Genomic DNA, 26,208 nt, shown 5'->3' with positions numbered 1-26,208 from the left:
CTGTCTGTGTACGTGAGAGCAAAATAAACTGGGGACAGAGGTGCAACAAGGAATGGCTGAGATGCGTTTGTATAGGTTCTCCCTTGACGCCTTTGGGGAGCAACCAACTCCAGGGCATCGGGAAGAGGGTGCTGCGTATCTACATGGACAATTTTGGGACTGACACCAGACCAGTGCTCCAGCTAGCAGGAGCAGAGCAGGCAGCAAGCCTGGGGTCCTAGGTCAATCGTTGTGTACCCCAAAAGGCACCATATGCACTGGCACGCTGACGTGTGGTCTCTGCTCTCCTCTGCCAGGTGGGAGAGGAGGCCTTGGGAGCACAAGGCTTCTCTGTGCAGCCAGGTGTGCTCTAATGGTCAACAGGAAAGAAATGGGCATATGCTGCCGACATGAAATATTAATTCATGCAATAGCAACAAAGTCAATGTACTCAGTGGGGCTGAAAGAAGCAGCCTTATCGCAGCCATCCCAAATACAGTTACACAATTCCCCTTCTGCGCTCTGCTACCATCTCTGCTTTCTGTATATTGAACTTGGTCTGCTTCACTGTGAGCCAGCTCCTGTGTGTGTGTTAAAATCATTACAAATACAGAATGGGATTGTAGGAAAATGTTGGGAAAACGTGTGTTTAGCAATACTTCTCTCTTAGTAGTACACCTGTGCCTGAAAAACTGAGGGGACCAAAAGGATTATTCCATCAGGATGCTTTCCATGAATGTGATGGGCTCTCGTTACGTCAGTAAGGGGATCCTGGTCTGGTCACATTCGAGTGAGTCTTAGAGCTGAATTCTACCTGTATGCGGATCCAAGGAGGAATTGTTGTAGAAAATGGGACTGACAGCAAAGATTTTTTTTTTTCCTTTTATCTTCATTATCTACATCCATCTCTGGATTTTGGGGTGACCTCTCTACACTGAAAGCATGGCCAGCTAGTTTTCCGTATCTGGGTCTCAGCTGGTGGAGTTACGTATGCAGTGTGATCTTCCCTGCTTCTTACACAACATCCCAGTCTTTGCAGATAAAAGGAGAGCTGGGAAGGTTTTCAACCTGGTCTGACATGCGGCATGTCCCCTACCAGAGAGAAATGTCTTTGGAGCTTGTCTCTAATGAAGAGCTGAGCAGCTGTGTGGAATGCAAAATAGTTTCGAGGTCAATGGTGCCTTTTAGGTTTACTCAGTAGAATGTCACTGTGGGTTGTTTTTTTTTCTTTGATTTCTGGAACCAGTATTGATTTTATTTTATCTTTTGAGTCAGGCGCTCAGGCCAGATTTGAGACATTCTGCCCAGATTATGTTATGTTATACATAAAATTATTTTATATATAATGTTTGCTTTAGTGTTATAAGGCAAATGCTATGGGGTAAAACTGTTATGGTGCCCCACCTTTGTTACAGGTTTTGGAAGGGTTTTTAATGCCAAAAATCGCCCCAAAGAAAAATGCACAGATATAAGCAATCAGGGGAAATCTAGCCCCTGATTCCTAGCAGCCTCATTTGAATTATTATTGTTACTGATTATAAGTGTGATAAAGGACAAACGATTTTTTTCAGTATTGGGTTATTTTGCCCCTGCCTGGTGTTTCCTATATCCTATTTCTGTCTGTCACAACCTATACCCTATATTGAAGCTGCTCACGTGTCATCATTGTATTAAATCTCGGGTAGTCTTGGCTGATACTGGTCATAAGGAAGGCTGGATAAACTGAAGGCATTGGGGGTGCAAGTGCTTTTTGTTCCAACTCGGGGAGTGAGTTAGTCCTGTAAAAAGCTGGTAATTCCTTTGATTTTGGGGGCTTCTATATTTTTAATCAGCATCAGTGTGTCCATTGGCAGGGTAATCACTTAGAAACTCCCCAGTATTAGTGCAGATTGCCTAGTTTTATTGGCCTTGTATACAAGGGAGAATACATAAGGATTAGGCTAGCTGAACGCTGCATGATCGGAATCAATGCATGTTCTTTCTGGGTGCACATGACACCAGAAATTGCACATGTAACTCGGGCAGACGCACAGATGAGTTGGTAAAAGTGAGTGCTAAAATGCACAGGATTTTTAGGTGGAAGGACTTGTGTGCTGGTGAAGCACTGCTCTCCTGAATGAGCCAATAGCCCAGAAAAGGTGGATGGGCAGCTCTACTTCCAACACCTCTAACCTTCAGGTAACTACGCAAAAATCCCTGCCTTCCAATTGCACCAACAGATTAACTGTTACATTCCCCATTGCCAAAATTCGTAAAAATTGAGTTAGACTAGACAGTTACAAAACATTAAAACCCTGTTTAATGTTGCAAGTAACATCAGCTTTTCCTCAGTGTTGTTGCTTATCAGTTAAATGTAGTATTCTAGGCAAGCTTTCAGAAAAGCAGGCACTTGTTGAGTAGCTTGTTAGTGGACCTACCCTGGCATTTTACACTCGGCATTTGCTCCAGGCTTTGCTTTGCTTTCTCTCCTTGCACCTGAGAGCCAAGCGCAGGGCTGGAAATAGCTGGGCGCTTGTTTGTTTTTAAGGAGGAAGCTGCTGTGGGGCCTCTGTGCGTGTTGTCTCCCAGCGGTACAGCGGGAGGGAATTGAATCTCCTTGCTGAAGTGGTTGTTGACAGGTAGCGTTTCCACCGGAACGCTTGCAGTGCTCTAGTCAACATCCCTGTTCTCCCTCGTTTTGAGCTGCTGCTGTTTCAAGTGGGATAAAACATCTGTGAGTGAAATCCTGGCTTCAGAGGAGCTCATGGCAACGTTCCCACCAAGTTCAAGGAACCAGGATTTTGCCTGGTGTGTACAACATGTTGGACTTGCTGTTCCAAAACAGATTTGTTACTGGGATATTACCTCTGTGGCCTGATTTTTGTGTATGAGAAGGCCCCTGGTGCTGCCAAAGCTGTGTGAAAAAATCTGCCGAGAACGGCGGTTGGATCTGGGGAGCTTTAACGATTATATTCAGAAATGATGCCTGTTCTTTAACTCTCAGACTTTTGAAGCTATTGATATGTAGATCAGTGTTTGCTGTTCCTTCTGGGTAGATGTTGTCCGTTGGAACTGATCCTTTTTCATCCAATGCTTTCAGATAAGCAGAGCTGTAAATTGGGTGTAGGATCATGCGCCTTCCATGCTTTACCTCTCGTCTAACATTGATAATTCCTTACAAGGAGCCATTAAAACTTGACCTGGCAAACCCTACAGATCTGGGACAATTCTGATGACACTAGCAGAAGGTGTTGGGTCCTGACAAAGGACAGAAGAACACATTAGAAAGCTTTTTATGTGGCTTTTCTGTGTCAACAGATGCTTTCAGAGGGAGGCAGGGATGCAGACATCTTAAAAGACAAGTGGTCCGTTGCAGAGATGGGGAAAATTATCTAAGATTGTGCCTTTCTCCTGAGATACTTGGAGAGTATTTCAGTAAGTCTTGTTTCTCTTTGATAAGTCTATTTTCTAGGTAGCGAGATCCCCAGTAGCAGGGTGGTTTTGATATTTGTCTTGTACAGTTTGCACTGACAGCACTTGACAAGCAATAAATATCAAAAACATGAGGCAGAAAAAGACAGAGTGATTGACTGAAGAAGTAGGAGTCCCTCCATGTGTACAAAACAGGACAGATGAAAGTAGATTAAAACTGTGATAAGCAGAAATCTTATGTAACTTATACAGTGGAGTTGCCTTGAGGTTCCTTCAGTGCCAGCTATTAAATATTGCCTTCTGAAAAATGTTTTTATTCTAGCACAAGCCTTTAACCTGTCTTTTTATATGTGAAAATAATGCAAGAGTTGAGTTTTACAGGTTCACTGCAATAAAAAAATGACTTTAATTTAAAACATAAAGTTGATTGATCATATTCAGCAACCAGCTAACAAGTGTGTCCACCACTCAGAATGCCGAATATGATTTGTCATTTTAACACTAACTAATGATGACTTTCTGCATTGGAAACCATGTAGTGTCAAGCGCTTCAATAGGTTCATGTTATTCTTCCATTCAGGACTGAGAGGAACATTGCTTTGAATCTCGAGACAATAAAAAAGAAAATCCAGTTGCACAAGGGGCTGTGTAAAACCTATGAGCTTTTATTTTGCCTTGGAGACATTAGAAGTAATGAAAATGAGCAGTAAGCTGTGTTTTACATTTCCTGAAGGCAGCAGTGTATGTTAAGAAGGAGTGATATCTTCGGAAAGCCTTGTGCCCTGGTGAAAACCATTTCCCGATGTTGGTCGCCGCAGTGGTATCTCCATTACCACGCTATCCCGAGGGTACCAGTTGCGACATGTCATTTTTCAGTAGCTCTCTGGATGTCACTGGTTGCCTGTAGTGACATGACCCGCTTCTGCTTCTGTTACTCGTGCTGGGAAGCGCCTTTTTCCAGGAGCAGCCCTGTTGCGCCCGTGGGTTGGCAACGTGCAGAAGAGATCCACAATCTGGCCTTCATTGAGTATTTTAGTGCTTGCCAAGTCACTAACGGCTGTTTTATTGTTTCTTTCAGAACAGTAAACATAAAATAAATGTTTATTGAACCTTTGGAGGTCTATTGATCAATAAAAGAAACTACATTTGAACCACAGAGGCACTGATGGCTTTTCTTTTCTCTTTCAGATTCTTGGGGTTGTCTGGTGTAGGTTTCAGTTGAAGCTCAAGCTGTTTGTGAGCAAAGTAGATGGGAAAAAATGCCTGATCAATTAAAAGTATATTCATCTAAGTGTCTGAAAGCTTTTATCCTATGTTCTGTTTTCCCTCAATTCTGTAATTGCAAATTTGCACAGAGCAGCCTTCACTTATTTTTAATCTAGGGAAGCACGACTGTAAAAGCCTGGATGTTTTGTAACAAAGGTTTTCAGAAGCAAGGTCTACAGGGCTGGGTTCACTGATACTGGCTGAAAATCTGACCTGGGAAAGAATGCAAAGGTGTCATGGTCAAATGGCAAGAAATAGCAGAGCTAAAATTACATTTTTATAATCTCAGTCTGGAGAGGGGGGAGTCTTTGAAAGCATTTTAGTATTTTCCATATTTTCACTGGAAGATAAAAGAATATTAAAGAAATGCAAAAAATACTACATTCAATAAGAAAAACAAGGATGAAGTTGGTTATATTTGTTAGCAGTGCAGACAACAACAGTGGGACAACTCATACGCTTAGTCTGTGCTGAACAGTCTTTATGTCCATTGGTTAAATCCTGCCTTGGTTTGTAATGGGTATTCAGTGAAAGGATTCCAGTTATCATATTGTCTAGGATGCATCTTGACAGTGTTAGATTTGTAGCCATCAATTTAGCCAAAAACCTTTAACTGCAGTAGGCTCCACTGTTCCTCCAGAAGACTTTTCAAGAGGGTTGAAGAAAATTTGGGAGGTTTGACAGGTTTTGTTCAGTTTTCTCCATTTTAACCTCAATATTCTCATGGCCTGCAGTCATGGTAATAATGACTTTATATGTTATCAGCTCTTTTTAACAACATATCCTTAAAGACATGCTCAGAAAAGCACTTAATGAAACATTGGGTGACAGGGAATAAATCTGCTTTGCAGTAAAAAGGCAGCCATGGTTACTTTTGCAGGTTTCATAACAACCTTGAAACACTCTGAATATTTAAACGAAGTGTAAATCATAGTTAAACTTTGATAAATGACAATTAATAGCATCTCCAATGCTTATGCAGTTTAAAATGCCTGTAACAAAGTTGCTACTTGTCTAGATAAAAGAGAAATTGCTTTTTCTTTTTCAGTTTTATGTACGGCGAACTGACAGACAAGAAGACCATTGAAAAAGTCCGACAGACTTTTGACAACTATGAGTCAAACTGCTTTGAAATTCTCCTCTACAAGAAAAACAGTATGTAAATATTTATGTATGGTGTTGGGAGCGATAGTGCACATTAAAAATATATAATTGATTGAAATAGATGTTCATTTTGACATGTGGATGAATTTGGGGCAGGATTTGAAGAAGCTGCTGGTGTTTTGGTCGCCACAGGTTTTGTACACAGAAAAAGAGCTCCTTTTTCAGGACAAGTGTTCAGGTTGCCAAGAAGGAGTAGCTGGTTTCCAATATCTCTACTTTGAATCCTTCTTTCCGAATTATACTCGCTTTTAAGGATTGCGTCCCTGAAGGGAATCTGGCTGGGTTGCACAAAAAGAAACCCTGAATGAGGTCCCCCACGTTTGTCAAGAAACATCTCCAGATCTCCACAAGTGAAAACCCGTACCCCTAATTTTCATGAACAGTAACTCCCAGCAGTGCCGAGATGCCTTTGTGATATGTAAACTAACGTGTAAGAACTTTGGTGGCACTACTAAATTTGGCACATATCCAGGAATTAATTAGAAAACCGGAGAATTTTTTAACTTCCTGAGATCTAGAACCTAAGTCCTTTCCTCTTGGCAGCATTCACATTTACAGGAGGTTACCTGTAATGCCAGGAAAGATTTTCTTCAGTTTCTTAACCATCATTTAGCCTATTCAGGCTATCTTGCCGTATGCATGGATGGTACTTCTGGCTTATCAATGTTACAGCACATATTAAGCAAAACCTGCAAGTTGGGGATGGGTTAACCTGGTGTGTGGTGTCCCTGTAGCAAGCCAGTAGCTTTTTGCTTTGGTTTGGAGATTGCCCGCTTGAGCTTGATTATGTTTTAGAGATTTATTGAGCTGCAGTTTCCTTAATAAAATCTTCACCTATGCCCAGACCTCCAAGTCTATAGCTTGTGAGATGTGCAGATAACAGAAGGACTTTATCAAAAAATACTCATTTTTTCTTTCCAGTTTCGAGATAGTTCCCATCCATAATATCTGTTGCTAGCTTTCTTTCCATCACCGCAAACCCAGAACTTCAGCTTTCTCTTAACACTATTAGACTAAACTCCTGGCTTCTGTTCAGCAGCTGGTTTGCCCAGTGTTTGCTTCCATTTGTCATACTCCAAGCCCTGCGAGAGAAGGTTCTTCAAGAAAGGATGTGCTTATCCTCCCAGCTGAATAAAGATAAAGAAATACAGAATAGTATCTTTTGATGTGAATATGCAAAGTGTAGGCTATTGCTCTATGGAAGGGCTTATGTTTATTACAGGTGGAGACCCTGTATGTTGCCTCTCTCCTGCTTGGAGCTCACTGTACTTTTGGAGAACCATCTTCAAACTGTAGGTCCAGAGGTGCTGTGTATTCCAATTATGTAGCACTACCTTTTCTTCCCCACCGATTCCTTATGTTTTTGGCAAAGGGAGATTTTGAGATTTAGGGTTAACCTCCCTTCTTCCTTTCCCTCAGCACAAGAAATGGTCTTAAGAGCTGTTATTCTCAGGCAGCATGCATATGGCTGTTGACTTCACCGTAGCTTTTTAACCTAGCTAGTAGGTCAGCTATTTCAGACCTGAAAGTTTGCTGCAAATTTTGTCTGCTTTACTGCATTCCCTCATATGTAGTCCTCAGCTCTAAGCTCCCTAGCTGTTCAGCACCCATGCAGACATATACATATATATATATATTTTTATATACAGATATATGTATGTATGTATGGGTAACACTTAGGGAAGCTCGTGTGAGGGACCTTCTCTACTTGCTTTTGAGCCCCTCCCCAGACTGCTGCTTCTATGGCAGTAGCCACCTTGCCTTTCTCTTTGCTTTTTATCTGTGCTGTCATATAGTGCAGGTATCTTGCCTGTCTACTTTCATGGCCTTTTAAAGGGTGCCGATTACTTGCCAAGTGTGAAAGTGCAGTATTACTCCAGAGAGCTGCAACACTTCTTAGAAGTTATAAGAAGAGTCTTTTATCTTGGGTTATCACCCAGGGTTTGACATTGTCAAGTAATCCACGTAATGGCCCTGGAGTATCACAAAAACTGCTCCCTCTTCCCCATTTCTCCAGTTTACTGCTAGTGAGTTATTGGTTTAATCCCAGCGAGTCCAAATGAGCACCGCTGAATTTTGACGCTAACCCGTGCCGATTTTGACCTTCCCCACAGTAGTCCTCTTCCAAATGGGTTTTTGCCCTGTGGGCATCCATCCAGCAGTGGCTGGCACAGCTCCCAGACATGGTGTGTTAGAGGAGACGTGGAGGGGCCGGCGGTGCCCCTGGGGTAGCAGCGGGCAGGCGGGTTGTCTCAGTGTGTTGGCATTTGAGCTGGCATTCAAGCAGCTCAGGAGAAAAACGGTTATGTCACCTGGCCAAAAGCACATCAAATCCAGCAGGTCATCAGCTCGCTGTGGAGACATTTGCAGTGCGGTGTGTGTGTAGGTGTCGCGAGCTTGCTAGGGAGGGGACACAGCTGTGGGCACGAGGCTTCGTCTGATGGAAAGCAGCTCTGACATTCACGTCCCGGCAGGTGAACGGAGTGTTTCTGAGCAAATTGTGTATGTTCGCTGAGTATTTCTCCCCTTACAGCGCAGAGCGGCTCGTGCCCAGAGGAGTGCTGTTTTCCTGCACAGGTATGAATTTCAGCCTGGCAGGAAAGACCAGGTTCAGGCTCCGGAGCACTTGCGAGAGCTCCCCGTGAACAGTGAGGACTTACCAAAAGCCTTTCTGACCACTCCAACACTGCAGGCGTTTTGTTCATTGTTTATTTGATGACTGGTAGGATTTGGAAATTATTTTGCCTTTAATTCCAAAGCCAAACAGTAGATACATGCATTGGAGTGTGCTCCACTGGCCTGGACAACGTGGGGATGGAGTGCAGGACAGTTTACTCCACCAGTTTTTGTTTTTCATAGCTCCATATTGTGTGAAGAAAGATTCAAAGATAACCTCCATACCTTTTTTTTTTTTTTTTTTTTTTAACCTAGCTACCCTGCAGATGCTTAAGTTTGTGAGACATAGTGGGAAAAACTAAGAGCAAGAGGGGAAGAATAAAATGTTTTATTTCAGGGTGGAGATTTATTTAGCTTTCTGTCTCCAGTTATCAGTTAATTAGATTGGTAGCACTTGCTCATTTTAATCAATCTGTAAAAATGGGAATGTGTTATTTTCCCTTAGGGAGGGGAAATGAAAGATCTGGAAGATATATTTTAAGACCACTTCTGGCTATTTCTACATGTGTATTATGTATTTAAAATATGAAGTATTCTGTGTACAGGTTGGGGAAAGTTTGTGCTACACCACAGTCCAATGTTGCTTTTTCTCTGCTTCAGGAACCCCAGTTTGGTTCTACATGCAAATTGCACCCATAAGAAATGAGCATGAAAAGGTTGTTCTCTTCCTGTGCACTTTTAAAGATATCACTTTGTTCAAACAACCAATTGAAGATGATTCAACAAAAGGTAAATACAGAATACGTTACTATTTTTTGTAAATGATGAAATACATGTCCAAGCTGAAACCTCTACCAGGGATATGTCATGCCTGTGTCTTGATTTCAAGAAATGCTTTGTGACCTGTCAGAGTTTTGATACCACTCTCCTAATTTATTGCTTGAAGTTGAGGGATGAAGCACCATGAATTGAACATTCCCTAACAGTGTTTTGCCACAACCACAAGTCTTCCTCGCTCTGTGTAATTATACTACTTCTCCACTGTTACTCACTACAAATGAGATAATTTAAAGTCATTCTAATGCTGTGTTGTTTGGGGAGGCCTTCCTCTTAAGGGACTTGCATCCTCTTTTTAGCAGAAGGCATCCTCGACCCCTGGGTGCTGAGATATGGACGTTTCCTCCCCTCTCTCCCTCAGAGATGAGTTGCCAATAAAACGGCCCGTTCGGGTCCTCTCTTATGTGCCGGCAGTGATGCCCATGCAGTGAAGGCTGTTGTGCTTATTGGCCAGCCGCTGCTGGCGACAGCGTTGGTTCGGATGCACGATGGTCTCATCACGGCCTGATCCGCAGCCTTGCCTGGGGAGAATTGCTGGGGAAAGGTGCAGAAGATCTAAGAGTATCCCCAGCTTTGATCCTAAGACATGTCTTGTGTCAAGTTCACGTGCATATTGCTTTGGGTAACGTGGTGCACACTTACATAAAGACCAGTGTGATATGCTACAGCATCCGTATCCCATATTCTCTTGGAACTTGTCTTCTGCTGATTAATTCCTTGCTATATTTTTCTTTTCACACTTGGCGAAAGCTTGATTTCTCACTGAGAACCATGTGCACCCTAAGCCACCTCCTTGAGAATAAAGCTTGGTGCCACTTGAACGCAAACAGGATTTAAACTACTTTCTTACAGTGTAAATAACACTTATTATGCATGTTTGGATAACTGAAAAGTAAATTTATGAAGTCAGACTTAAAAATAAAATAAATGGAAAGGCCTGTCTTTGAGCTAACATCAAATATGAGTGGTTTTTTTTTTTGGCCTAAGGAATATTATTTGCAAAGTTATAAGATCCTGATACAGGAATACCTTCTCACCTATCATAACTGTGTTACCATCTCCACAATTTAGTTGCATCTTGCAAATGTTCCTTTGTTTCATGTTCAATTCCAAAGTGTAGAGTCCTTCTGCCTGGAAAATAACCTGACCTTTTAAGGATGAATGTTGCTTAATTGAAAGGAATTTAATTCTGGAGGTCTGAAGGCATGAGACTGGCTCCTTGCCCCAGCGTATATATAATTTGTAGTGGGAGTTCAGCAAGGAGAGGGCCAGTCTTTGCAAGGATCCTCTTTTAGGATTTCCTTTCTGACGCTCTCTTGGCAGACTGAGGCATATCTCGCATGGGATCAGCCCTCGAAACCGCCTCTTTCACTGCCTCTGCCCCACTTTCTGCAGTAAGCGGTTGCACTGCCAAGGCCTTGCGTGGCTGCAGCAGGCTAGGGAAAACTTTGCAAAACTAGCAAAAGTGGTTCCCAAATGGAGAAATGATGGATGTTGCTTCCCTTGGTTTGTTGGCCTGGGTGAGCTGGCGCCGCCGGTGCTGCCCTCCCTGGGCCAGGAGGGATGTGCTGGGCGCTGAGGGGATGCTGAGGCCGGCTGGCATCGGTTAGGACAGCACATGTTCCTATGGGAAAGAGCGATAGCTGCAAAACGCATGACACGTGTGCTGCTGTTCTCCAGTGAAGGGTGCCATTACTTAAAATGCCAGTTATTAAGTGTGAACGTTGCAAAATATCGTCGTCAGCAGCCCGAGAGGTTTGACTGCGTGTTTAAAGAGTGCTTACTTCTGTCAAAGGCATGCTCAGGAGATGGGGGCTGTAATCCTGTGCCTTTCTTTTTCTTTTTTCTTTCTTTCTTTCTTTCTTTTTTTTTTTTAAGCACCATTAAAGCATATGTTTGGAAGCTAAGAGAATTTTGTCAGGGTGCTTTGATTAGGGCATTGATCAAGATTGATCGGTATATCCAACAGGCTCCATAACTACAAATCACTGACCTGATTTTTCTCCTCTCCTTTTGCATAAATTGGAGCTTATCTCTTCTCTCTTTTATAAGTAAAATCGTATTTGAATATTTGCACTGTCTTACTGCAAGGATGTGAAAACAGCACCGTTGCATTATCCTCTACGGCTGGAATGAGTGGATCTGCAGGATCCCACTGCACTGGAATCACAGCGTTGTTTTGTCAGACGTAGTGCTATGAGATATGCATAATTCATTGTCCTTGCAGATAACATTACAATGTGCTTAGAAGCTGTCAGGCCACTTTCTTTTTGAATTATGAGATTGGTAAACATATACGTTACAATTTAGCGTAGAATTTTTTAACTTTTGTAAAAATCAGTTCAGTAAAATACTGCTGTTGAGTGCCGGAATTTGTCATTTAAAGGTCTGTTTAAAAAAAAAAAGAAAGGAGGCAAAGGAAAAAAGGGGGAAGGAGTTTTTTTTCAGAAATTCTGCCAGCATCATGCAATACATAATACATAAGTAACTATCGTGCAGATGAGTTACTGTGTATTACTTATGGGAGCAGTAAATTTGAGATAAAAAATTCAACAGAAATGAAATATTGATGGCATTATGCAATAATCTCTCTATACCAGTATATTTTGCACTGTTCGAAGGTATATTGCTTTGTTGTGAAGCTTCAGTGTATCAAGCTCCTACAAGGTACAAGGATATCCTATTTAAGATCATAATAAAGGACAGATCTATGCTGTGGAGCATCTGTGCGTCCTGGCTGCTGTAAATATATGGTAATGTTTGCCAGGCCCACTTGCAAGCATCCTAGCGCAGGGCCATATGTGATCCTGACGTATCTCCTGCATCCGTAATGGTGGTCCAGCTGTCCATGATGGTGTGCATCTTATGTAGTTAGTGGTAGCTGGAGTTGCTTTAGAAATTGATTTTTATTTAATTTAATTTAATTTGATTTTTATTTTTTGTGAGAGACCTTGTCTTTTTTTCCCTAAGTCACAGGCAATCGCCAGCACGTTTCCCCGAGGCACTTCCAACTCTGCAGTTCCCCGCTTGTGTCCCTCCTGCAGTGCTAACCTACACTGGTTTCAGTGGTTTCAGCACTGCGGGATGAACTCATCCTGCCTGTGCTCACGGTCTTGTTGGAGCAGGATGAGGGCAGCGATGATGCAGGACGTGAGCAGAAAATAATTGTATCATTACGAAGCACATTTGCAAGATAGAAGTGGGATTTTTGCCCAGCACGGGCTCCAAACATGCTTGTTTACAGGCTCAGTGGAAAAAATATGCTTGTCATCGTGGGGACTAGGCTGGTGTGAGCAAGGGGAATTAGAGAGGCCCTGGGCACTGTGGCAGCCGGTGTATCTGGTTTGTTATCTGCATGCTCACCATTTACGATGTGCCACTGCTGTCGAAACGGAGGAGGAGGAGAAGGGGGGCTCTGCTTGCGGGAGGGAGCAAAAGAAATAAAAGATCGTTCCCAGGTAGCCCAGGAGACTGAATTGGCTGCAGTCTGGAAAGCTGCTGAAAGTTACTGGACAGAGCAGGACTGGAGGAAAGGACACATCTTAGATTTTAGGAATATTTGAGGGTTACCTTCCTCTAGTAAAATACAGTCTTACAGAACAGAAGCCTTTCTGGTGTCTTGCTGTGCTCAGTTTAAGAGAAGGAATAGGCAGTTCCACACCGAAGATGACCTGCTTGGCTCCTTGTTTCACACTGGTGTCTGTTATTATTGCATGATGTGCAGGGACCTGCGAAGTGGGGTGCTGAGATAAATTACAGTGCAGTTTATTTACTCTTCCTTTAACTTGTTTGAACCTGAGCTATTAAGTGCCTTGGATTCTTCTTGATTTCCTTTCCTCCAACCCCTAAAAGTGCTCATGCCCCTCTAAAGAGTTAGAAGAAGTGCAAATAAACCCAAAATGCCCAAGCAATGTGTTAGCCAGTGTACAGCAAGTAACAGCGTAACAGCAACCAAAAATTGCCTTTGTATTCTTGTAAATGAAGGATTGTTTAAAAAGTGTCTAACAGTGCAAAACTGGCATCTGAAGTAGAAGCGCTGAAGACTGCGATGATGGAAGGGACCATCAGCTGTGTGCTTAGTATGTCCATGCCTGGGTGAAGCTGCCACGTGCAGTTGTGCAGATGTGGGGTGAAGGGAGAACATCTCCCTGTTTGCTTGATATATGGTTCATAGCGCCCCAAGTCCTGAGCCGTCAACGGGTGCGTTGACAGTGGGCTGCGGCAGTGTGGAGGAGACGGTGTTGCCGTCGGTGGTCACTGGGACAATGCCTCATTCCCCGGGCAAGGAGCTGCGCTGTGTTTTGTCTGTGCTTTCTTCCTTTCCTTCTCCTGTTCCTGTTTGGTAATATGAACTTTTGTCTGACCTGGGTCCAGAGCCAGGCAACAAGTCATATCTATGGTGGTTGAGGGCCAGATCTGCAGGTGTCCTGGCTGAATGCCTTACACAGCAGAGGTGGAAGGCCGTTACAAGTATATGAAAGATCACATTATGTATTTTTTCCAGAGAATAAAAAACAAAGAATCTTTTCTTCTGTGCTCAGTACCATTGTAGGGTCACAGCTGGATGCTTTATCAACTTGCTGTGCTTTTATTCTGTGTTTACCCAATGGCCTTTTAAAACCATCTGAAGACATTCAGTCAGGCCAAAGACACCCTGGTAATAATTTCAAGTTTATTTGTCAGGGAGAGAAAAACAAAGCCATTTTTATGGAGGGGCAAAGGCAATTGGCGCACTTTTAATTTTAACAACCTTTAAAGCCAGGAGTGCTGTAGATTATATTAAGCTGAAGGTTTAAGGATGGAAGAAAGACTATCAGCGTTTTTAGGCTGATAGCGGAGTTCACCTAGTTATGCAATGGCTTTATTTTGTTATCAGTGAAGAAGTGTGGCCTCCAAGGAAACTTGAAAGTTTTCTCTGCTGAGGATTGGTTGTCCTGAGTTTCTTTTGAGTGAAACATCAGGCTCACCTGCTGCTGTAAGTGTTTGGGAAGTTCTGGTGAATACTGATGGGATGTTGCATTAGGATGCAAAGACTTGCTAATGAGGCCCCTACATCCCAGGACAGTGTGCCGTTAACAAACGGGATCAGGAGACTGCACAGCAGTATCCTGAAGTTTTTTTTTCATTTGACATAACCAGACTTTGATAATCAAGACTGTCTGGGACAACGCTGTAATGCTGCGAGTGATATAACTCTATGGTTATATAACAATATAATGGTACAACTCTATCTCGGAGTGTGACAGGGCTATAAAAAGTGTAGCAGTTGCAGAAATATGCACTTACGCTTGATAATCCTCGCTAAGCCTATAATTCTGATCCTTTTTTATCTTTAATAAGTGCAAGTTATTGAGCATATATAGCTAGTTGCATGTGGGAATTTTTTTTTTCCTTGAGGGGATATCAATCCTGGTGATAATAGAAGTGGTGGGTGGAGGGATTAAAGTAATGAAAATGAAGCTTCTACCTTTAGCTGAAGCACACTGTACCCTGTTGCATACTTTGCCTTGACAGTAATCCATAACAGTAATTTAACAGGTCACAATTTGGATATCCTTCCTGTGTTTTTAGTGCACTTCTCTGCGATTGTACAGAGATACCCAGTAACAAGGATATTGGCCTGCAGAGACCCAGCTGCAGCTGTTTTCTGGTGCTGATTCCCATTGCTTTGGTCCACGGAGATTGTCCCCTCAAATTCCTTCAGACATCTAGGAGACCAGCCTGATCTCATGGCTGCAGGGCTGATCCAGATCGGCTCCATCTCACCTGGATCCAGGGTCCAGGAACACTTAAGTGTTAAGAGAGGACTGTGAGGGATGTCAAGAGAAGTTTTCATTTGCCAGGACACTACATTGACTTTTCGCAGGAACAGTAGATGCCTCCAAGAACAATGCTAAGACAAAGTCTCCTGGTGTTTGAAGCCATCCATTTGGCTACCAGCAAGCTGGGTCCATCCCAGGAAGACCTTCTGAGGTGGCCTGGCCCCTCATCCCTCAGATATCCCTGCTGCTGTCTGCGGTGGCATGGTGGTGGCAATTTTAGCACGCACTGCAAGGGCTGAAAAATCATGGAGAAGCGGTTGTTTCCTCACTCCTTCTGAGGAGTATGTCTGGGACAAATTTCTGACCACCCGCCCTTGCTTTGCTGCTGTCAGAGACCCCTATGCTGAAGAATAGAGAATTTCAATTTCTGGGGCTGTTTAATTTCTTTCACAGAAATCAAGTATATTTCTGAATCAAGTATTGCCTTCTGAAGCTTGAAAGTATGCTCTCCATCAATAACTCAGAAAACACATTAACAGTCTGTAAATTTCCAGAAGTTTAATGTATAATGAAAAAGAAATCCTGTTGAAATAAAGTGAATTAATGAGAGAGGATAGAGTGAATTAAACTGAAAGTTGATTTTTAAAGCAGTAATTCTTTGTAAATGGGTACACTTTCTATGCAGAAGGCTGAGTGCTCATGAGCAATATTTAAAATAATAAGTATAACTATAATAGAGTTTAAGAGTCTACTGTATATCACAGGCCATTACATTTCACTAGGTTACTCCTGTGCTGAACCTGTGAACCTGTTTTAACTAAAGCATTCCTTCCAGGGAAACATCCAGTATTGATTTAGAAGTCTGAAGAGACTGAAGATCCTCCACACCCCTTTGTATTTTTTTCCAATGGTTCATTACCTTTATGGCTTTAAAAAAAGAAGTGCTATATTTAAATTAATGTGGCTTCAGCTTCTTGCTGTGGCATCTTATGCATTTTTCCCCACTTTACGAAAAAGTCCCATTAAGGTACTTACAGATATAATCAAATCATTGCTCAACCTTCTTTCGATAAACTTGAATGAACTGAGCTTTTTAAAGCTCTGTCTAGTCTGAAGTTGGAGGTCTGGTTATGGCAGATACAGGCATTTCAGCTACACCTTAATCCAGCTAGTTGGTGGCACTAGGGGTGAAGCTGTGCTGGCATGGATTTCAGCCTCCCAGGCCCAAAATAATCTCTGCAGCCAGTACTGTCGCCAGGTTTGTTCGTAGCTAATTCCTCAGTATTGTCCTTTGCTCAGCCTGTCCAAGCCGAATTCTGACTATTGTACATCCAAGGAGCAGGTTTGCCAAAGCAAACTGCATGCTGAATTGCTCATCTGCTAAAACCTCTGGATCCTTTTCAGAACTGTTCTTTCCTAAGGTACTTTCCCCCTTTAGATATAATTTAGATACCCCTCTGTAGATACAATTTGCATTGCTTTTCTCCTAGACATCTGTTTTGCCTTTAAAACACATTTTACTGGTGCATGTCCAGTTATCAAACATATCATCCTGCATGACTGCCCTCACTACTGTTTAACATTCCTCTAATTCCGTCATCTGGGCATTTTATCAGTGATTTTATAATGACTTTCAAATCACAGAGAAAAACGCTGAATAGAAGGGGACCTACCACTGGGGTCCGAAAGACTTTCAGTAATAATGTTTTTACTGTTTTCCGCTACTTCCAACGCTTTGTTTGATATCTGCCAGGTAGCAGGTTCTTCCTCCATTTAAACGGTAATTTATTCAACTACATAGTCTTAATATTTTGTCAAGAGCATCATGCAGTGTCAATTCAGTGACAACTGCTATACAAGAGGGTTTGGCCAACCTGTGGCTCTTGGGTGATTCAAATGCAGCAAGATGACAAAGCAGTATTACGTGCCGAACGCTGGGAGGTGTTGGGAGGGAGGGAGCAGGTGACCCTGCTTGAGCAGGGAGAGGTTGGACTAGATGATTTCCAGAGGTCTCTTCCAACCTCACCTATTCTGTAACTCTCTGATTCTGTGAAGCTCCTTTGCTGGGGAGGCAGCAAACGAATGGCAGCTGCCGAGGCCATCGGCAAGCTGGTTGCCCAAGTCGTTGCCCCGTCTGGCTCCGATGTGATGGAGTGCGGGTACATGGAGGTCCCCTGGCTCATGCCTCTCCGTAATACGCTGGCCATGGCTCTGGCCATCTGTTGAGTCTGGCACGCAAATGGTCCTGTCAAGACGTTTGGCCGTCTTCCTGAACCAAATTTATACTCTTATCAAATAATGAAATTAACATTGTGGGACGTTTTACATCGTTGTGTATTGACAGCCATGCATTATATTCCTTTCCTTTTCTTCTTTATTAAATGTATTGAAACTCATATCAGCTTTTCTCTTGTTTTTGCCTGGCACTGAGATCAAGCTAAACAACCTGTAATTGCTTCGGTCCTCCTGTTTGCCCTTTCTGCGTATGGGCCCAGAAAGCCTTTTGGACGTCCTCTGGAAGCTCTTTAAAAACTCCATTGTTATTGTAATAAATCCAGGCAGGGAAGGCCTTTTCCCTTATGCCTTTAGCTTTCCACATCCATTCTCATAAGCCAGAATTTCTCTATCACATGCTTGTTCCCTTTTCCTCCCAACCCCACTGCTTTGTAGTATATTGCCTTTTCATTTCTATCTGCTGCCTTCCTTTTGGTCCTGAGTCTTTGACTGGTGTGGTCCTTTCCCTTGACCATTGAATGGCACCATTTTGCTATCTGATAGACTCCTTCTAAAAGGCAGGTGACTTACATTTACATTATTTACCCTTTTTTCCAAAAATTTTCTATTATTTTTATATACTTACGGGAAATAATTTTCTTGGTTGCCTTACGTGTGTGCGCATATCAAGTTTAGTTTTGGATGCAGAAACATGGCATTTAAGATGTGTACTGTAGAGTCACAGCTATGTCAGAATGAAGTTTAAAGATACATTGTATACCAATGTAGTCTAGTGGTTATGAATCTTAGGACTTTTCATCAATAGATTTCAAAATGGCTTGCAAAATAAGGCATTAGCATTATCTCCATTTTATCGAGAAGAAACTGGAGCTCGGAGAGGTAGAGTGATATGCTGAAAATTACCTTGTGGTAATCAGGAAATTTATCCTAAAAGTATGGATCACATTTACATAGACTGTGTGGGTTTTTTTTTTTTTTTTGATCAGTAAATAGGTTCACTGGATCACAGAGGTAATTGAGCTTTGTTTGACTGTTATTGAATTTATTCAGGAGTCCCATTTATCCCTCTCCCTGTGACAAAGCAACAGCAGGATGATAAAGTTTTCTGTAGAGACAATCAGCTGTTTCAGTTATAATTTACTGCCAACAAAGAGCAAACTGCCAGCCATTGTAATGCTCTTACTGGCTGAACTTCTATAAATGGTCTAGATTTGAAGATGCTAACTATTGATGCGAAAGGATAATGCGTATCATCAAATCCAATTCTTGACTGCCTAACTCCAAGTGTTGCTGCTACTTTGCTTTTGTGTATAAGTCGTAGAGTATATATTAGCTAAGCACTGTAGTAAGTTAACTGTTTCATGCTCCACTGCAAGAGGAAAGGAGTGACCTTTTCAGTGATTGGAAGTGTTACACTCCTGCAGGCAGGAATCACCATTAGAATTGCTATAATTACCCTTTGCAGTTGTTTTCTACACAGACTATCATTCTTAACTTAAGCATTTTCACTGCAGTCTAAGATATTGGATAGTTCTCTGATACACTGATTTAAAAGCCTTCATTATTTCTGTTCCTTTTAAGATCTGACAAACCTTGGCAAAGAGGTTAATTGCTACCCAGTGGAGCCACACTAACGTTTTATTAGGGACACCTGGTCAAGTCTAGATTTTTCAGAGTAAGTGCACTGTAAACAACATTAACATCTTGCCTAGAGATTTTTAAACTCTTCATAAACTCTGATGCTATGAATTTAGTTTTAAACTAATATAATATGGTTGATGAACCTTAAGCTGCCATGTCCGCAGGGAGAGTGCTTGGGGAAGCCTCCTTTGCTGCGCTTTCTTTGGACAGCTTTTACCCTGATCCTTTTCGTGCTCTGCCATATACTGCAATAGCATCTTCAACCTCGATGAAATTTTCCTGACTTACTAAACAGAGTAGAAAAGAGCTGCATTTGTCGGAGATGGATGAGAGAGTTTGTGTACTGAATCGATCTGCGGAGTGTATTAATGGGAAGAAAATTGGTGGCCAGAAGGGCAGGGAGAGAAGCCCCTATGGCAATGCAAGAATGTAGCAGCAGCAGGTCCCAGACTGCAGCGTGGGGCGGTGGAGCAGAGCTGTCACGAGAGCAGCTGCCCCAAGGTTGTTCCCATCGCAGCTGTCCAGTGTAAACCCCAGTGGTTGATTCAGGGAGAAAGATGTGTGGGCATAACTCTTGTTAGAGTGGCAGCTGATAAAGGCATGTGCTATAGTGAGTGATAGGAATCAGGTAAAAAGCAGCTTGGGCTTTGTGACTGTGGAAGGACTATAGGAAGCGCGAGGGGGATTAACATATTACTCCTTTGCAAGGTATCTTACCTGCATATGAGGTCATTAACAGGAAAGCTGGAGATGCTGTCTCCGCTTCAGATACCACATCATTTCTGTAGTGGTGTAGGCATCTAGAGGGTGGTTGAGTAAGCACAGTGGATGCAGCTGCAAAAGCTTTCCCCCTCACTCAAAGGTCAGAAGGTGTTCAGGCTCTCTGCCTGTTTCCCTTGACTGGTGTTTACATCTCTTCGTGTCCTGCGCTCCCTCAAGCACGTGGCTAAGTACAGGCTACTTGACTAAAACCCTGGAGCTGAAAGCAAAGCTGCAGCTTGGAAGTAAAACAGTACAGCTGGACCAAGGCAGAGAGGAGTTTACTTCAGTACACTTATCTTTCATGGGCATGTTGGTCGTCTTGTTCATGTCATGTTTTTGTAACTGTATGGAGTTGTTAAATCTGCATTTTTGCGTTCTTGGGTATGTAGAGAAGTTATTTTGAGTAATGGACAGGAACACGGAAATGCATTGCTAGGTTCTTGTTCAGTAACAGATCCTTAGTATGGGTCATGAGAATGAACATGCATCATGTGAGTTATTTGAAAGGCAGGGGTGTAAATTCTTTTATTTTTGTCTATGAATCAGAAATTAATTAAAAGAGAGCCAAGGGGAAAAGAGTTGTGTGCATCATTCCAAAATTTTCCATTCAGGGTAGTTCACTACTTCTTGTTGAAATACCAAGGTTGGCTTTTTTCCAAACAGAAGCAGCTGCTGGTGTGATCTGGTACCATGTTGTCTTTATTCCTGTGAATCTGAGTGCAACTGTGTAAGTTCAGGGTATTATTTTTCAAGTGGTGCTATGGAAGAAAGACACTATCCGGCTGAGCTGAAGAGAGCATCAGAAGTGTTGCTTTTTCCTCACAAGTAGTCTTTTCCCCTTCTCACACCTGCTATTTGTGCAGCTCCTTTACTCCTTCCAGGCTGAAAATAGCTATGGGGACAGGAGGTCACTAATACATGTGATAAAATTATCATTTTTAAGTCTTTGTGTATAGAGGAAGAGAAAGGAAGGTATTGTTTGAAGAAACATTGGCAGCAGTAGGCAGCTATGCAAATCGTGCCTGGTCTATTTAAACATACAAATTGGTTTTAAATATAATTCTGAACTTAGCTAGTCTACAACAAGGTCAAGAAACACAGAAATGTACCCTGTGCGGATTATTTAAGACACGAGGCAGCCTGTATTCATTTTCACCTTCCCACTCATAGCCCAGCACGTTGCTGTCGCTATGTCTTTAATTCCATTGGGCTGCAAATAGGAAACAAAGGAACCCGGTGCTTTTTCACGCTATCGCAGATAGATAGATTGGAGTAGGCAGAATAACACTGGACTTCGTGCTGAATCAGAATAAGGTCATGTTAGCCTATTCTGTGCTTCCAACATGCAGAGTCATTGGCTTTGCATGGCAGAAATAAATGTAAAAATGTCAGGTCTCTAATGAGGCTGGAAAGGTTTTTGTAGAAGTTAAGAAGTTGGTTTCTAGCCTAACCGAAAGCCTTGGTCTTGGTGCAGAAAAGACAAGATGAAATGATTTGCCCTGTGAGAAGAAGGAGTCAGACCAGATAAGCAGAGTGGTAACTCTGAATGTTAAAACAAGTGGCGTCTTTCTTTCACATGACATTGGTCATCTTACTAAGATGAAAAAGAAGTATTTGAAGAAGTCATAGTTCTTCCTTTCCTCTATTTTTACAGGAAAAGGGTCACTGTGGTTTGGAACCTGTCCTATGTGTACTCTTCCAATACCTTGTGGTATCTCCCTGACTTCCCCAGGCTTTATTTATTTGTGGTGAATGGAGAGAACAGGTTTTTCTTTTCTAAGATGGTATTAAGGAATTTCTCACCAGTTTTGCTTTTACAAGGGGAGAAGTGTTTTTAAAGTCCGCGTTTTTGTGAGTGCAATCCCTCAGCCTGTGAAGGACTGTGGGAAAGGATTGCTAGAGGCCATCTCCTGCCATTGCCAGTCCCCAGCTTTTGTCCAAGTCTTCACCTGGTCAGTGTACAGATCAATGACTGAAACTTCAGAAAATAAAGTAAACCTTGACTCGCTAACTCCTGCCATTGGAAAAGTCTGCATAGCTGGCAGAGCTGAGGTCTGGCAAATGAAGGCGTTCTGGATTAATCCAGAAGTTTGCCCATTTGGTTTGGGCTTTCCTGGTGACCTTCCCGTTCCTGTCATACCAGTGTAGTGGGGAAGAGTTACAAACCTGAGCTTGAGGGCTGGCCCCGACCCGTCTCCCTGGACCACGGGGAAGGGGGTGCATGTGTGTGTGGGTATCTGGCCAGGCTGCGCAGGTGGGGCTTCACTGCACATGCAGCTGCTCTCCGTCTCGGGTCCCTGCAGCGTGATCGTCGCATGCTGAAAGGGGTCGGCCTGATGCTCTGCAGCCTCCAGCGACTATGAGAAGTGTCTGGGCTGAGCTGTCGTAGCGCCGTTGTCGTGCTCACTTGCTCTTTGAAATCTCTGTTTAAGAAAGATAAAGCAAGAACTTCTGACTTCTTATTTTTAAACTAATTCTTACTGCTCCCGCCCTGCCAGGGTTTGGAAGATGATTAGGAGAAAGAAAGTCATAAGATTTTTTTTACAAGAAACAAATAATTCGTGCTTGGATCACTGTAGTTTCTTTTGACGTTGTTTAATATGGAAAGTGCGTATATCTAATTGAATAGCCCTGTGAGCATATTGGAAATTCACATTTAAGTCTGGATTTGAAAATTGAATGAAATATCTTACTTTCTTTTTTATCTTTTCACGGTGATTTTTACTGTGCATTTTTGAGATAGCAATATTTAAGTAGTCAGATGTGAGTGGTTTGTGCTATGGTGCTAATGTATTATGTTATTCAGATCTGTTCTGATTGCCGAATGATGGACAATGGATTTATATTTGTATGAAAGTGATATCTGTGTAGCAAATTGCAAAGTCAAGTGATAAATGATTTTTTCTTGCAGTTTTATTGTGTTGTCTGCTGTCTCAGGGCCTCCCCTAACTGTCCAAGGCCCTGACTCCTACCAGACAGCAGACATTTAAAAATAAACCAAGCTAACATGGAAATGTTGTGTTTCCTTTCTCAAATCTGATATTTCCCCAATTTTCATCTGCTCATCATTCAAGTTAGGTAAGAGTGAAAGCTGCACCTGAGCTTCTTTCCTGCCCGTAACATGTTTGATAGTTTACCATGTGTATATTTATAAATATATATATATGCATATATATTTATATTGAATATATGTATCAAGTTGCCTAAACTGAATGTTGAGCAGGTGAAATTTGGGGGAAATACCACAGTGCAAAAAAGCTCATGTTGAAATGAGGATTAAAGTCATAAAAGAAAATATACTTCACTGCTTATGGGGAGGTGTTTCCTTTGTGCAAGTATGTGAATTTTTTATTTTGCTGGTTAACCCTGAGGTGCTATGCTGCTTAAAACCTCAGCCTTTTCTTTGATACCACTGATCTAATACCTCATCCATTGACGCATGTGGGCCAGCTGTCACACACGGGCGTTTTTCCAATAGAAACGACTTAATGGCATGTTCCCTGGTTTGTGCTGCTGTCGGTAATAAACTGTGTTTTTTCCTTTATGAATGTTGAAGAAAAATTCCCTGGGGTGGCCCCGTGTGTGGGTTTCAAGCTACTGTTAAGGCAGCTGTTTATCATTAGTTTAATGACTAAATGTATTTCTTAATGCCTTTTAAAAACTCGTGCTTAATCTATCTTTAAAATCTTATGACATTTTTTAGTGTGAAGCATTGTTGTGCATACGTCTCTGATTGCTGTTAAGACTTTTGCTTTTAAGATTTTTAGTTTTGTTCCTGAAATTCTAGCTGAAGCAAGAAATAGTAAGGAATTAAGGACTGGACTTTTGGGGCCTGCTCCTGTGGCCCTGAATCAGCCGGAGTTGTCCTGTCGCTGGGCAGGATGTTACTTCTGCAGGACTTACAGACTTGGAGTTGAGTGGGAGCCTTTACATCAACTTCAGCGGTTTAGAATTAGATTTCAGCAGCGGAGTAATTCCCCAGAAGGTTGAAAGCACAATGTGATCCTTCTAACAGTGTCTCCAAAATGCAGAAAGATCAAGCCAGAGCATTTTGATTTTGGTCAGATTTACGCTTAGTTGCCTTGAAGCAGTAGTATTTTTCCTCTTTTGCAAGGTCTTTGAGCCCGGAGCCTAAAGCTGTTCTGTGCAGCAATTGAGAGAGAAACTACTCAAGTCTGAGACTTAATAGCAGTGAATATGAAGGAGATTTACTAGGGATGAATGAGGTGCAGGTTCTTCTGACACGACTTCCTTGTTTCTTGCAGGTTGGACGAAGTTTGCTCGGTTGACACGAGCCTTGACGAACAGCCGCAGCGTTCTGCAGCAGCTAACGCCGATGAACAAAGCCGAGGTGGTGCACAAACACTCCCGGTTAGCTGAAGTAAGTGGGACGGACACCAGCCTGGCAGGAAGAGATAGGGGAAAAACCCACTCCCATTTATAAATAATATTTTTGGAGGGAAATGTTTTCCCAAGTACTATTTTCAACGTGTCCTTTGCTCATCCTGAGGAAGCACTGCGTGCCAAGCCTGGTTTCCCAGATAGACCATGCTCTTTCACTCGTAAAAATGGTCTGTGTAGGTCATTTTTACTTACATGGCCCTACTTCTGTGCCTGTAATTCTCAGTTTTGTTGCCATTGCTTAATTTGGGGTGCACAGTTTGCTCAGCTTCATGGTGTCTCACAGCTGCACAGAACAGCACTGGATATCCCTGTGCCCGGTGCCCATTTACTCTTCTGGTGGTCCCGCTAAAAGAAACGGGATGTCTGAGAAACCAGGTGCTCTTCTTTGGAAATATGCCTGTCTGGGTCTCCGGGGTTGCACAGGCACACTGGCTGCATGTACACTTTATTCTCGACTTTCTTGCAAAAGTCATTGCTGCAGTATTGTGCTCATCCTTTTTTTTTTTTTTTTTTTCTTCCTCCCCCTTCTTTAAAAATGATGAAATGAACTCTTTGGCAGGTTGCAAACAGCTCCGTAATGGTACAGATGTTTCAACAAGGGAATGCCTTCAGGTTAACTGATCAAACAGAGGTATTGCTTTCATCTTCATGTCCGTTGGTAATGAAACTGTCAAAATATATGGGCTAGTAAAAATGACAGCCCTAGCCACTTGGTGCCAGAAGGCTTGTCCTGAGTTTGATGCTAAGAACTGGTAGCAACTAGAAATGTTTTTTGTTCCCCTTCTGGGTTTAGTGCACTTCTATAGTAAATACTCTGCTTAAAATCAGATCAGAATTGAAACCTACAGTTTTCAGGAGTTGGCAATGTGACTTTTTCCATGAATTATCCCAAAGCAGTGCAGCAGTAGCTTGGATGACTGCTGAGTTACTCTCACTTATTGCTTTTCTGACTCATGACATTACAGTGTTCTGTAAATCCAGCTATATCCATTAATGGTTTCATCTAGAGAAGGGAAGACTGGGGAAGTTACGGTAGCAATATTCAAATATTTCCAAGGCTACTGCAAAGAAGATGGGAGTAAAATGTTCACCATGTCCACTCAAGCAAGAGAAAAAGTAATGGACTTAAGTCATGGTGAGAAGATTTAGGTTAGACGTGGGGAAGACCTCCGGTCGGGGAGGAGGTGACACCCTGGAATGGATTGCTTGAGGAGTGTGGGGTCTCTTCCCTTGTAAGTTGTTATGAGCTGCTTACACAAAGCACCGTCATCAATACAGATGTGGTTGCTGCTCCCAGGTGGAGGTCCATCATCGCCTGCCTGGCCCCTTTTCCTTGCTCCTGTGTCTGAGGAGGAACATGATCCTGGCAGCTTGCCTGTGGAAGAGCATCCTGCCCACTGTTACCAGGCTTAACTGTTATCAGCCATCTTTGTTAGTTGTATACAGGAATAATTCAGAGGGCCGGTGATGAATACAGCTGACTAATAAGATATTGTGTTTTCTTTAGTGGTTTAAAATTAAAAATTTATGCAGCACAAAAGAAATAATTATTGTAGTTCAGTGGTCTCCACAGCTACTTGCCACCCCCACACCATGTCAAACTCAGCATGATGTTATGTTAAGGATAATAATTATGCCTTTACAGTATCATGGGAACCCCTAAGCACTCCACCAGCAGAGGCATAGGGAGCTATCAAGCATGTTTACATTGCATTCTGCTTTAGCCCTAAGAAACTTATTGCACTAACAAGAGCAAGGCTGCTTCCAGCTCCTGCCCCAGCTAGGAGGGCGGGGAGCAAAGAGGCCTGAAGAAGCCAAGGAAAGGAGTACCAGTCCTGATTTATTAGACAGTAAAGTGCAGAGCTACTTTGTCCACAGATGATTCCACAGAAAGGAGGTGACTGGAGATAGCTACCAGATTAGGAGTCATAAGCATAAGCCAAAAATTGCATGTTACGTGCTGGGGACAATTTTGGCTCTGAGAGAAGTTTCATAGATTTGCACAAAGGAGGCTGTGGTGAAAAAGTGCTTATGTTGGGTATTGCTTTTACTCCATGGAGGACCCCTGGGGCTGCATGACAGTTCAGAGTGCTGCAGTGGCAGCTGAACCTTGCTAGTTGGTTGCTTGTAG

The 26,208-nt window shown here is 42.5% G+C and overlaps 1 protein-coding gene across 1 annotated transcript in view; it reads left to right on the top strand.

The window, feature by feature from the left end:
- The window catches only part of KCNH5 (potassium voltage-gated channel subfamily H member 5), a 173,177-nt gene that overhangs the window by 15,066 nt on the left and 131,903 nt on the right, over positions 1-26,208 (top strand). Inside the window, exons 3-5 of the mRNA XM_026113627.2 lie at positions 5,705-5,811; positions 9,097-9,225; positions 23,939-24,054. Coding sequence (XP_025969412.1) covers positions 5,705-5,811; positions 9,097-9,225; positions 23,939-24,054 — 352 coding nt within the window. The remainder of the gene's footprint in view (positions 1-5,704; positions 5,812-9,096; positions 9,226-23,938; positions 24,055-26,208) is intronic.

Source organism: Dromaius novaehollandiae, chromosome 5 (genome assembly GCF_036370855.1).
Source record: "Dromaius novaehollandiae isolate bDroNov1 chromosome 5, bDroNov1.hap1, whole genome shotgun sequence".
Lineage (NCBI taxonomy): Eukaryota > Metazoa > Chordata > Aves > Casuariiformes > Dromaiidae > Dromaius > Dromaius novaehollandiae.
Note: the sequence above shows the minus strand (reverse complement) of the source record. Positions and strands in the feature narration are given on the sequence as shown.